Source organism: Mus musculus, chromosome 8 (assembly GCF_000001635.26).
Source record: "Mus musculus strain C57BL/6J chromosome 8, GRCm38.p6 C57BL/6J".
Taxonomy (NCBI): Eukaryota; Metazoa; Chordata; class Mammalia; order Rodentia; family Muridae; genus Mus; species Mus musculus.
Genome location: NC_000074.6, coordinates 94,037,052 through 94,050,095, shown reverse-complemented (window position 1 = coordinate 94,050,095; position 13,044 = coordinate 94,037,052). Strand labels below are relative to the sequence as shown.

Below are 13,044 nucleotides of genomic sequence, written 5' to 3'. Positions count from 1 at the left end.
CTGGTCTTTCTGTAGAAGACTCTTTAATACAATTTATAACTAGTTCCGTTAGTCAACTTTGAAATAATGTTAACTTTGATAATTAAAACCTTTTGTTGGACATGTAGTACAAAACTCTGATCCCAGTGTGGAGGAAGGTAAGGCAGGAGGATTGCAGTAAGTGCCAGGCCCTCCAGGGCGACACAGGAAAATTTCATCTGAAAACAATAATAACAAAAACAAATACAGCAACAAACAAGAAACAAAGACTCTGAATCCAAGTATTTAAAGATTTACATGTGATCAAATTATATTATGTACAGACATGGTATTTTTGGCTCATTCAAATGCACGGAACAGAAATTCCTATAAAATGCAATTGTGCTGTCAATTACTACATAGTAAGTCTCCTGGGGAAAAGAGTCCACTACCATTTTCTTATAATGTTTACATTCTATAAGATATTGTGCTTGGCTGGGAAAACCCCAGAAGTGTTCAGCAAAGTCTAAAGGCCCAGGGGCCACTTACGCAGAATGGGCCAACACAGCAGCTGCCACACTGGTCTTCAGACAATGGTAGGGGTAAGGCTGGGGATAAACACTTCTGAAAAACCAACTAGTATCATCAACTTCCAAAAGGGATGCTACAGAACGCTCCTTTCCGCACTCTGTGAACGCATCACAGGGACAGGCTTCTGTCTTCTCCAATCCTTGGCATCTTTAATGTGATTCATGAGGATGCCCTGAACACACATGGCAAATAAAAGGAGCAACTTTCTGTAATGGTCAGGGACTTTCCGCACTCAAGTCACTTAGCTGTGACTCTGCCGGTATGCAATGATGCTCAGCCAGAGACGACAGGTGTTTGGCACCAATAAGATGAAATATGTTAAAGTGAAATTGTTTCTCTTTAGGAGGAAAGTCTATTTAGTATGAAATACGATTTACAGCTAACACATAAGCAATACTTCTAGATAGAAAGAAATTAACCTGGGGGCTGGAGAGATGGCTCAGCGGTTAAGAGCACTGACTGCTCTTCCGAAGGACCTGAGTTCAATTCCCAGCAACCACATGGTGACTCACTATCATCTGTAACGAGACCTGATACCCTCTTCTGGTGTGTCTGAAGACAGCAACAGTGTACTTATCTATAATAAAAAATAAACTTTGGGCCGGAGTGAGCAGGGACTGGAGTGAGCAGAAGTCCTAAAATTCAATTCCCAACAACCACATGAAGGCTCACAACCATCTGTACAGCTACAGTGTACTCATATACACATAAAGTCAACACACAAAAATCTTTTTAAAGCCGGGCGTGGTGGCGCACGCCTTTAATCCCAGCACTCGGGAGGCAGAGGCAGGCGGATTTCTGAGTTCGAGGCCAGCCTGGTCTACAGAGTGAGTTCCAGGACAGCCAGGGCTACACAGAGAAACCCTGTCTCGAAAAACAAAAAAACAAAACACAAAAAACAAATCTTTTTAAAAAAATAAATAAATCTTTACAAAAAAAAGAAAGAAAGAAAAAGAAATAACCTGCACAGGCTGCTACCATATATGCGAGCGTCCCAGAGAGAAAAGAAAAACCAACTTCCCAGCTCTCTGTTATAAAGCACATGCTCATCACAGGAAAAAGAAAGCCCAAAGACGTAAAAAGAAACTCTTTTACTCGGTATACATGTACAGAAGTTTATGTGTGTGGCAGTTCTTTCCTATTGAAAACTGTATTTCAGTGCATCTGAGATGTCTTTGGTGGGAGTAACTGTTATGAATCTCTAAGGGGCGAAAAGGTTGCTAACTACAAGAGAATAAAATAGTAACTATCCTGGATACTAGATCTTAGAGATAAAAAAAAAAAATCAGTGTATTCACAAAGTGAAGTGTGACTATATTATGTTTATTAAAATACACACATATATTAATGGTGTCATTTCTTGTATGGAAATTTCTTTGAGCACTTCTTTCTTTTGTCGTGATCTTAGGACTACTCTATAAAATGTGCATACTTGTGCAAATAGCGACAGGAGGCTCTAATTAAGAGAACCAGCTGCTCTTGCAGAGAACCTTGGTTCAGTTCCCAGAACCCACATGGCAGCTCACAACCATCTGGAACTCCAGTTCCAGGGGTTCCTATATCATCTTCTGATGTCCATGGGTACTGGATACACATGGTGCATATGCATTCAAGCAGGCAAAACACTCATGAGCATAATAATTTTTTAAATACCTACTTTTAAGGGTATCTTCTAAAGTACTGTGGCAGTATGAAAATGGATCTACCTGTCAACACTGGAGTGTAAGTAACTTTTAGTACTTCCTAGCTTCACGAGTAGAAAATGCTATCGCCATTGTTACTTTGCTTCATCCATAACTAAGAAAGCCAAACATTTTATTATTAAGAATTTGGAGTCAGACATGGTGACTCATGTTTGTAATCAGCACTTGGTAATCTGAGGTCGGAGGACTTCTGTGACTTTCAGGCCAGCTTGAGCTACATACATAGACAGTGCTAGACCAGCCTGAGACCCTGTCTGGAATGAAGGGAAAAAGAAAGGAAAGGAGGGTGTGAAGATGGGAGGGAGGGAGAGAGAGAGGGTGATCAAGTGATCCAAGGCTTAAACTTGTATCTTAGCTCTCTCACGTTCTGTTGAGTTTCTTAAAGAAGTTATCTAGTTTCTTAGGGTTTGTTACGTCCTTTACCAAACACAAAAATGTCAACACAGACTTTATGACCTAATATTTAAAACTCAGTGCTGTGCCTAACACACATTTGGCACCTAACAAGTGTAATTACTTGCTTACCTTAAAGCTGAGATATGGGGCTCTTTTCGGTTCTTCAAATCATCAGACTTGATCATAAAGGGGAGAGAAAAAAAGATTTCCTTGTTAAATATGCAAAGAGGACTCCAATAGTAGAACTCTGTGGCTAGGAGCCTAGGCTCTGGAGAGAACTATCTGGTCTGCTATGTGACCACTCCATTTTGCAGTCTGACATGGGCACGTGACTGTACATTACTCAATCAACAAATAGCTAAGTGGTCATTACAGAACAATTTAGGTTTGTTGAAGAAGACATAGAATAGACATAAAAAGTGATTTATTAGCATGAAGGTGCCATATGCACAGGACAACTGCAGACAGAGAGGAATGGGCTGTGTTGAGAGTGGGAAGGGTCTGCAATGATAAGCAGGGTACCCAGGCTGGACCTCAGTGAGGAAGAGGCAAATCGCTGCAAACAAAACACAACACAACACAACAAAACAAAACAAAACAAAACAAAACAAAACCCAAGTGGCTGGGGAAATCAAATGGGAAGCAGAGGGAGATGAGGCTCAAAGGCCTAATGCAAAGCACTGTGTTGGCCTGGAGCCATGCTATGTACTTTGGCTGTCACCTGAGTCACTAGTTTTCAGGCAAAGAAGGAACATGAGGTAAAATCTTTTTTTTTAAAAATATTTCTTTACTATGTATACAGTGTTCTACCTACACACCAGATGAGGGCACCAGATCTCATCATATGGTTGCTAGGACTTGAACTCAAGACTTCTGGAAGAGCAGCCAGTGTTAACTCTGAGCCATCTCTCCAGCCCCCATGAGATAAAATCTTGAAAGGAAATCCTCCTTGTATAGAATCTAGTATTTTAACCTCTTGAAAGTATATAATTCCATGGGTTTCACACATTCACAATGTTGGCAACCATGTTGCATAAGCCTAAAATTTAACACTACAAAATGAAATCCTGTGTCTATTAGGCAGTCAGCCTTCATTTTTTTTCTACTACTAACTTTTAACAAGCATCACCCTAGTTTTTGTTTCTATGGCCGATCTGCCTATTGTGAACATTTAAAAGAAATTACATAACAATTAACATTTTGAGTCTGGCTTATTTTCACTTATTTATATTCATTATTATTAGTATGTGTATATGTGCATTAGTATGTGTAGTACTAATGTGCCACGGCTGTGCCATGGTCACAGACATCAGGGTTCAGCACTTTGTTGAGGGAAGGTCTCTTTTATTTCTACTGTACTGGACTCCAGGCTAGCTGGCCCACAGGCTTCATTCTTCCACCTCCCACCCCCCCAGAGGAGGGTGAGATTACAGATGTTTGACACACATCTAGCCTTTTTCTGTGGGCTCTGAATTCAGGTCTGAACTCAGTGGCAAGTGCTTCTACCTGCTGAACTATTTCACTGGTTCCAGAGTCTGGCTTCTGTCATTTACCAAATTGTTTCTAAGGTTCACTCATGTTGCAGGTCTGACTTACTCTCCACTAGACTGGAATACTGCATTTCGTTTAGCATTACTTGTGGATAGACATCTAGTTGCTTCTACTTTACAATTACTATAAATGAATGGTACTTCTGTGAACATTTGTGAGCAGGTTTTGATGTGAACATTGATTTTCCAATTCTCTTGATTCCAGTTACAGAAAGGAACTAATGGTGACCGTTATGTAGGTGGGTCAAGATAGCAGCCTTCATTTTTTTTCTACTACTAACTTTTAACAAGCATCACCCTAGTTTTTGTCTCTATGGCCGATCTCCATAGAGACAAAATACTCCAATATATAACTATGGTGAGAGAGACAGCTTGGACGGGGTGAACTCTGTTGACTGGGGAAGTGTAGGAAGTGTTTTGGGAGGCAGTGAAGGATGCATCCAAGGTGGACAGGGCATGAAGAGTGAACTGGGAGTTAAGAATGGATTCCTTTTGATCTGAGACCAAGAGGAACAGCAGAATCAGCTGAAGGAGATTAGTTTAGTGTTGGTCCTAACCCAGAGACTCCTAGAAGACATCCAGGAAGAGACAGCAAGCTATGAGGCTCCATGGAAATCTGTGTTCCATCTTAATTCAGAGATCCAATCCTTGAGCAGTTCTGATATTAGGAAGGACTCTGTCACTAGGACGTTGGTTATATAAGCTGGTGAGATGGCTGAGTGTGTAAAGGTGCGTGTGTGAAACCCTGCTGACCAGAGTGTGCTACCTGGAGCCCACATAAAGGTGAAAGGAAGAGCAAGGCCCAGTTCCCCAGAGCTGTCCTTTGACTCACTGTCCCACTGAGCCTCCCCCAATAATATTAATTAAAGTTTTTAAAAACTGGTGGTCATAAGAGGAAAACCCAGCAAAGGAAAGTAAGAAAAAGTGCTCTACAATAAAAAAGAAAAATTAAGAGAGTATGTGTAGTAGTCTGAATGAGATTGGCTGCCACAGGCTTGTCTATTTAAATGCTTGGTTCCCAATTGGTGGACTACTGGGAAGGAACCGAAGGTGTGGTATTGTTGGAGGAGGTGTGTCACTGGGGATGGGCGTTGATGTTAAAGCTCACACGATTTCTAGTTATAGCTCTCTGCCTTGTGCTTGTGAGTGATTTGAATTCTCAGCTATTGCTCTAGAATCGTGCTTACCTGCCTGCTGCTGCTATACTCGCTACCACGATGGTCACGGACTCTAACCCTCTGGGACTGTAAGTGCTCACTAAATGCTTTCTTCTGTAAGTTGCTTTGGCCATAGTGTCTCTTCACAGTAACAGAAAAATCATTAAGTCAGTATGGTACCCCGAAAGGAGAGGAGCAATGTGTCTCCAGGAGGGAGTACAAATGCTTCTGAGAGATGGAGGACTGCCTGCCTTTGTAACATAGTGCATATGTGTCAGTCTCATGAAAGGTCAAAGAATGCCTAGTGACCATGGGATTTACTTATGTGGAGGCTGAAGTGACTCAATAGGTACAGTTCCAGGGCAGCGATAAAGTCAAAAGCGTGATAGTGTGTGCTGACAGGAGGATGAGAAGGACTTGAAGCAGTCTGCAGTTTTAAGAACTGTGCTAGCCGGTGGGATGTCACAGGCCTGGACCCTCCCTACCCAGGAAGTACAGGCAGGAGGAGTGGCAGTTTGAGGATAGCCCTGGCTCTATCTAGAGACCCAGTCTCTAAACAAACAATCAAACAAATCACACCAAATCAAACTAACCTCAAAACAAGCAAGCAAACAAACAAAAATCAGGATGGAAATAGAAGGGAAAGTTAGCTCCAGAGCTTCTCAATTTTCATTTGATTGAAAATCTTTTAATGAAAAGAAAAATCCAATAGGTTTCTGTTATTATTGTTAAAGGGACAACTCTGAACTGAAGGAAAAATGTATGTGGCTTCCTCCCCGCAACACAGGAATGGTAGTACTCTTCCTTCACAGGGCTCTGATGAGAACTTAATGACCGAGGGCTGTCATAACGTATGCATTTAGTAATGCTTAAAATATATAGACTATTACATAAATCCTAATGACAGGTGCATTATGCCTTAGGGTTTTACTGCTGTGAATAGACACCATGACCAAGGCAACTCTTACAAGGACAACATTTAATTGGGGCTGGCTTACAGGATCAGAGGTTCAATCCATTATCATCAAGGTAGGGACATGGCAGCCTCTAGGCAGGCATGGTACAGAAGGAGCTGAGAGTTTTACATCCATCTGAAGGCTGTTAGCAGAATACTGGCTTCCAGGAAGTGAGGATGAGGGTCTTAAAGCCCACACCCACAGTGACAAGCCTACTCCAAAAGGGCCACACCTACTCCAACATGGCCACTCCCTGGGCCAAGCATATACAAACCATCACATTCCATTTTCTGGCCCCCATAGGCTTGTTGAAACATATGAGTCTATGGGGGGGGGCATACTTAAACATAGCATAATGCAAAATACATTTAGTCCAACTTCCAAAGTCCCCATACTCTACAGCAGTCTCAACAATGTTAAAGGTCCAAAGTTCAAAGTCTCTTCTGAGATTCATTTAATCACTTAATTACAATCCCCAAAGCAAGACACACTCTGCATCTCCTCGTCTGATGTCAGTGCAGTCTTCAGATTTTCAACTCTTTTTTCATCTTTGTTGACTGCAACAAACTTCTTTCTCCTGGGTTGGTTCCACTCCCTGTTAGCAGCCTTCCTCAGCAGATAGCCCTGGAATCTTGAACATCTTGGGGTCTCCAAGGCAACTTCAACATTAACAGCTTCTGGTTTCAGTGTCTGAGATCCATACATGATCTTCTGGGCTCCCCAAAGGGCTGGCATCACTTCTCCAGCTCTGCCCTCTGTAGTACTCTTAAGCTCAGGTTGATGTTCTTGGTGATCATCCCATGGTACTGGCATCTCCAATACACTAGGGTCCTCCACTGCACCTAAGCTTCATCAATAGCCCCTCATGGGCTCTCTTCATGGCACCGAGCCTCAACTCCTTTATAGAACCCCTTCAGTCCCGGGTCATCAACTGTAACTGTGTCTGTACCTTCACCAATGGCCTTCCATGGCCTCTCACAATGCTAAGCCTCAGCTACTCTTCATGACCCCTTCATACCTTCAAAACCAGTACCACCTGGGTGACTTTTACACATTACCAAGTACAGCTGCAGTACGAGGTACAACCGTAGCTATCTCTGGAACACAGCTTCTTTGTGCTCTCAGAAAACATTTCTCAGAAGATTTCACCTCAGTGATGCTGGTCTCTTCTTAATCACTATTAATTTCTTAGCTCTAGCTAACCAGCATTAATTGCCTCAGTAGTCCCTTCTATTCTGGACTCTAAAGGTAGAGTCACGTGGCCAAAGCTGTCAAAATCTGCTGCTTGCTGGGGTTGAAACAGGGTCCCCCCCTGTTTTATTACATTATCACCAGCTTTCTGTTTTCCATCTCCTTCACTGTCTTAGCTTGGCTGTCCTGGAACTTGCTTTGTAGCCTGTCTCCTAAGCACTGGGATTAAAGGTGTGGTCCACCAAGCTTGAATTTAAGTTTTTCTTCACCTAAAACTTGCTCTGTTCTAGGCTGGCCTTGAACTCAGACATCTGCTAGCCTTTGCCTCTTGGAATTAAAGGCTTGTACATCCAAGCCTGGACCTAAATTTAGGTGGGTGGGATCTTGTCACAAGGTCACTACTCCCTTAATTCAATTTAATATCTCTGAACACAGCATTCAGCTCCATTTCACTTCCTAGTGCCCCATTAAAACTCAAACCATATATTTTATATTTTTCCTTTCTCAGCTTGCTATGCTTGCTTAAAATGCTCTTCATGAGACTTAACCAGAGAACAAAGTCAATGATAGGTGTTTCTGAGACTTAACTTGTCAATGCAAGTAATATGAGTCTCTTCACTTTAGCCTCAGGCAGACTCTTTAGACAAGGGCAAAAGGTAGCCACATTCTTCACCAAAATACTACCAAAACAGTTTCTAGGCCATATATTGAAATTCTACACTGAAATTTTTTGGGCCAGATCCCCACAATTCAAATCACTCTTAGCAACAAAGTCTTCCATATTCCTACTAGGATGGCTAATTAAGTCCCATTTAAAGCATTCCAATTCTTTCCAAATCCAAAGTCCCAAAATCCAGTCTTCTTAAAAAAAAAAAAAAAAAAAAAAAAGAAAAGAAAAGAAAGAAAGAAAAGAAAAGAAAAGAAGAGAAAAGAAAAGAAAAAAACAAAACATGGTCAGGTCTTTCACAGCAATACCCCAGTCCCTGGTACCAACTTCTATCTTAATTAGGGTTTTACTGCTGTAAACAAACACCATGACCAAGGCAACTTTTTTTTTTGTTTTTTTTTGTTTTTGTTTTTCCAGATAGGGTTTCTCTGTGTAGCCCTGGATGTCCTGGAACTCACTCTGTAGACCAGCTGGCCTTGAACTCAGAATTCTGCCTGCCTCTGCCTCCCAAGTGCTGGGATTAAAGGCATGCACCACCACTGCCCTGCCAAGGCAACTCTTTTTTTTTTTTTTTTTTTTCCATTTTTTATTAGGTATTTAGCTCATTTACACAAGGCAACTCTTATAAGGACAATTTAATTGGGGCTGGCTTACATGTTCAGGGGTTCAATCCATTATCATCAAGGTAGGGACATGGCAGCATCCATGCAGGCAAGGTACAGGAGGAGCTGAGAGTTTTATATCCATCTGAAGGCTGCTAGCAGAATACTGGCTTCCAGGCAGTGAGGATGAGGGTCTTAAAGCCCACACCCACAGTGACTTGCCTACTCCAAAAAGGCCACTCCCTGAGCCAAGCGTATATAAACTATAACACATTAAATGGTCAGAATATGTCAGAGACCCAATTATCTGCTAAATTTATAGCACATGCAAAGAAGAAGTGTACAGGTAAAGAGATACTTCCTAAAAGTGAGCAAGGTAAAAATGATTTTACAATAGGCAATAGTTTTTCTCGTTTACCACCCATAGCCATTTTTTGTTTGTTTTGGGTTTTGTTTTGTTTTGTTTTTTTGCTCATTTTGATTTCATATTAACAAAACCCTTTCTTTTGTCGAACAGCATCAAATAAAAACCATCCTGAGGTTGAGAAGAGAGCTCAGTCATTACAATGCTTGCCTGACCACACAAGGATGTAGGTTCAATCCTCGGAACCCACAGAGAAGAAGCTGGCTGGCATGTGCTTACAATCTCAGTGCTAAGCTCGTTGGTCAGCCTGCCTGGCCTACTTGATGATGAGCTTCAGGCTAATGAGAAACTGATTCAAAGTAAACGTGGATAGTGCCTGAGAAAAGGCACACATGTACATCCACATTGCTGAACACACACACACACACACACACACACACACACACACCCCTCAACTTAGTAATTACACATTGCTTAGGGTTGAAAAGTTGATATAATTATAACAGCAGATAACCGTGGTTTTTCATTAATCTAATAAACTTGGATAAAAGTATGATTTTCATTAGAATCTCTGAGTGTCTCATCATGTGAGTATTTAGGTTGGGTTATTCAATCATATGTACAAGGTCTACAAACTAGAGTGGGGTAGGGTCTGAGCGGATGATCAGCTAAAGCGTAAGAGAGTAAGATGTTAATCACTCTCTTATTCCAGATAAAATCAAGGGGGAATGCAAAGAAAGCAGAGATAATTCTTCATCTGCTTCCTCATTTTATTTTAATTTTATTTTACATGTATGGGTATATATTCATGTATATCCAGTCCCTGGGATTGGAGTTATAGATGGGTGGGGGCAACCATTTAGGTGCTGTGACTGGAATGCAGGTCCCCTGAAAGAGCAGCCAGGATGCTTACCTGCTCAGCCATCTCTGCAGCCCCTTTCTGAATTTTTCAACCCTGACAAGCCTAGAGAGTTTATGAGAGAGCGATGATCCACATGTTAAAGATGGCTTCATACTGGGGAAACCAACGACTTGTACTTCTGTGCTAGACAGGGCTGCCTTCTAAGAGTAGGAAAAAATAACTTAGATTTCAAGATAATCCCTTTTGTTAACTTCTACTGTCCACCAAAAAAGAATGGGAAATTGGAGGTGAAGCAACAGCAGAGTATGTGCTTAGTGCACTCACAGTGTTCGGGTCAAAACAGCTCTGCTACTGCCCAAAGGAAAACAGTTTTCTCTTCCTCCTAGATATATTGCAGTACAGAATATTGTAACTACAGTATGTCAAGTCACAAAAGCCAAGACATGAACTCAAGAGTTTGAACGGCTATTATACTGAAATAGAAGACTCTCCACCATGCCACCGCGCAGGGATATGTCATCCCGTTGTTTATGGTCCACTCACTTACAGGCTTAAAGCATTTCTTCTTCATCTCTGTCACTATCATCTTTATTACTGTAGATGGTAGAGAGCAGAACTTTGTCAAAAATCTCCCTGATAACCGTCACAGCAATTAATACACAGTCAACACTCAGTAAGGTCATGTTAAAGGAATGTTTGACAATGCCAAGGTGAAGAATGAAAACAAACCTAATCTAGAGCCTTGAGTCTTAATAAATAGATAAATTGCATGGATGCATGTGTATCTGCCTGAGGGTGTGCGCACTGGGTGATTTTAGGGATTCATGAATTCCCCTGAAGTCGATGTGGGAACTTGACTGGAGCTTCTGGAAGAGCGATAAGTGCTCTTAACCACTAAGCTATCTCTGTAGCCATGATTAGTGGATGATTTTATAGCTAAGGGATTTCTGGGGAGGAAGAGCCAATGAATGCAATGAGAATAAATTACCTGTTGGAACTTATATAAATCATTGTACTTTTCATGGAAGTCCAGGCTCAAAAGCTCTTTGTGAAGTCCTTCCAAGAAGTCTTGGCTTTGGATGAAGTTTGGGATCACACAGTGAAGGAAAGGATCCATGTCCAAGGCAATAGCTTCTGTTGGAAGGAAAATAGCACCCTGGTCTTTCCTCTCTTCTGTATGTCTGACCACCAAGCAGCATAATAGAATACAAGAAGAGACCATCATGAAGTTCTGGTAGTCCAATCGTTAAAGACTAAAATTCATGAAGAACTGTGCTCATTCAAAACTACTGTTCTCAGATACTATGCTTCCCTGTTAGGCTTTAATGAGTGGAAGGGACGACGCCAATGGAAGCTCTTAGTTTTTATTTTAAGTTATTTAGTTTACTGACTCTTGCATCAAATGCATTCTAGATTCTTTTTCTTTTAAGACTTATTCATTTATTTGCTTTATGTACATGAGTGTACCGTCACTCTCTACAGACAGACCAGAAGAGGGCATCGGATCCCATTACAGATGTTGTGAGCCATGAGGTTACTGGGAATTGAACTCAGGACCTCTGTAAGAACAGTCAGTGCTCTTAAACACTGAACCATCTCTCCAGCCCCACATTTTAGATTCTTAACTCATTCTCTCCAGAGCGAAGTAAAACAAATAATAAGAGTAGCAAAACTGGCTGGCTATTTCTCTTTAATACCACCCTTTCTTTCCCTAAATTTCTGGGTTTAAAAACAAAACAAAACAAAACAAAACAAAAAAAAAAAAAACAGGTGGTTTTTAACCTCTAACTGATTTCACTTCCACTAGATTATGAATAACAACCAATCTTGACCCAGTGGTGCCTTATAAGCATTATTTCATTTATATTCTCTACAACTGAGGAATCGATGATATAGTCACTACGCCTTTGCAACAGACAAAGAAACTGAGAAGTCTCTGGGCAGCCGGAGCCTGCATTTTATGTAATCATCTTCTGCCTGCGTCCTGAGCGCCCAGGGGTTCCCCTGTTTAAACACTCAAATGAAACAGACAATCGGCAAGTCTGAGAAAATTCAAGACGCACCCAGCCAGAGTCACATTGTATAAGGTAATAACTTGTAGCTATGTCTGGAATGATCGTTCCTTTCAAGATTATGTTGGTTTTGTGCGTCACTTAGGCCAACGACAAGGTACGTGAAAACTGGTAAATCCAGGTGCTTGCTTCTCTGGCAGCTTTCAACACCAGCGTGGGTTAGACAGTCCACGTAACAGCGGAGAGTGACCCTCGCTTGCTAGCTATTTACCGGTTCTCAAGGAAACGTTTATGAATGTCTACAAACATTAGTTTGTCAATCCCATCTTTCGGAGGGGGAATACTATTAACGATTCCGTTTTATAAACGAAGAAACTGGCCCTTAAGCAAAGTTATATGCATTGCCCAATGACGTACAATCAGCAGAGGGATTCTGAGTGACCTCTGATTCTAGAATTCAACCCCCAGGCTACATGTCTCCCACTTCCCCATAGTGTCCGGAGCTTATATTTATTTTCCTCCCCAGGCTTGCCAAATCAAGCAGAATATGGAATGAACCGAGCAGCAGTCAGCGCCCGGGTCGGAGGTGGCTGCGATCCTCCCCACACCTCTTGCTGCCGCGCCTCCCTACAGCACCCCATTACCATGGCTGAACGGTGTCCGGCAGCTCCAGGCCTCAGCCACCTGCTTCCTCAGGATTTCTTCAGTGACAGCGTCCGAAAACTCTGCCGATACCTGCTTCTTTCCCTTCTTCATTGGCCGCGCTGGGCCAGGATCCGCCGGCCGCTTCCCGTTCATCTTCTCACGGTGCACAGACCCACGCCAAGGAAGTCAGGACGCTACTTCCCTCCAGAAACTACAGTTCCCGAAAACCCTCTTTCCTTATTTCACCAGCATTACCCAATGGAAAGGCAGTAAAGCACAGGGAGGCGGGATCTCCACAAAAATAACCAATGGGAGATCAACATATTGCGTCACGCCGCCAGCAATTGGTCAAATGGTCGCAGTGGCCTGCCTCCCAACTTCCTGCCTCCG

At 42.1% G+C, this 13,044-nt stretch overlaps 1 protein-coding gene across 4 annotated transcripts in view; it reads right to left on the bottom strand.

The window, feature by feature from the left end:
- Positions 1–12,974, bottom strand: part of Ogfod1 (2-oxoglutarate and iron-dependent oxygenase domain containing 1) — a 30,801-nt gene extending 17,827 nt beyond the window's left edge. For 2 of the 4 annotated variants that reach the window (NM_177767.4, NM_001093757.1), the window contains exons 1-3: positions 12,654–12,898; positions 10,986–11,131; positions 2,778–2,824 (exon numbers count right to left, since the gene is read on the bottom strand). In NM_177767.4, the coding sequence (NP_808435.3) occupies positions 2,778–2,824; positions 10,986–11,131; positions 12,654–12,807 (347 nt within the window). In that variant the 5' untranslated portion in view covers positions 12,808–12,898. Of the gene's footprint in view, positions 1–2,777; positions 2,825–10,985; positions 11,179–12,653 lie in introns of all 4 variants that reach the window. The other 2 variants (XM_006531053.4, XM_006531054.4) reach the window with 2 other exon arrangements.
- Between the last annotated feature and the right edge of the window lie 70 nt (positions 12,975–13,044).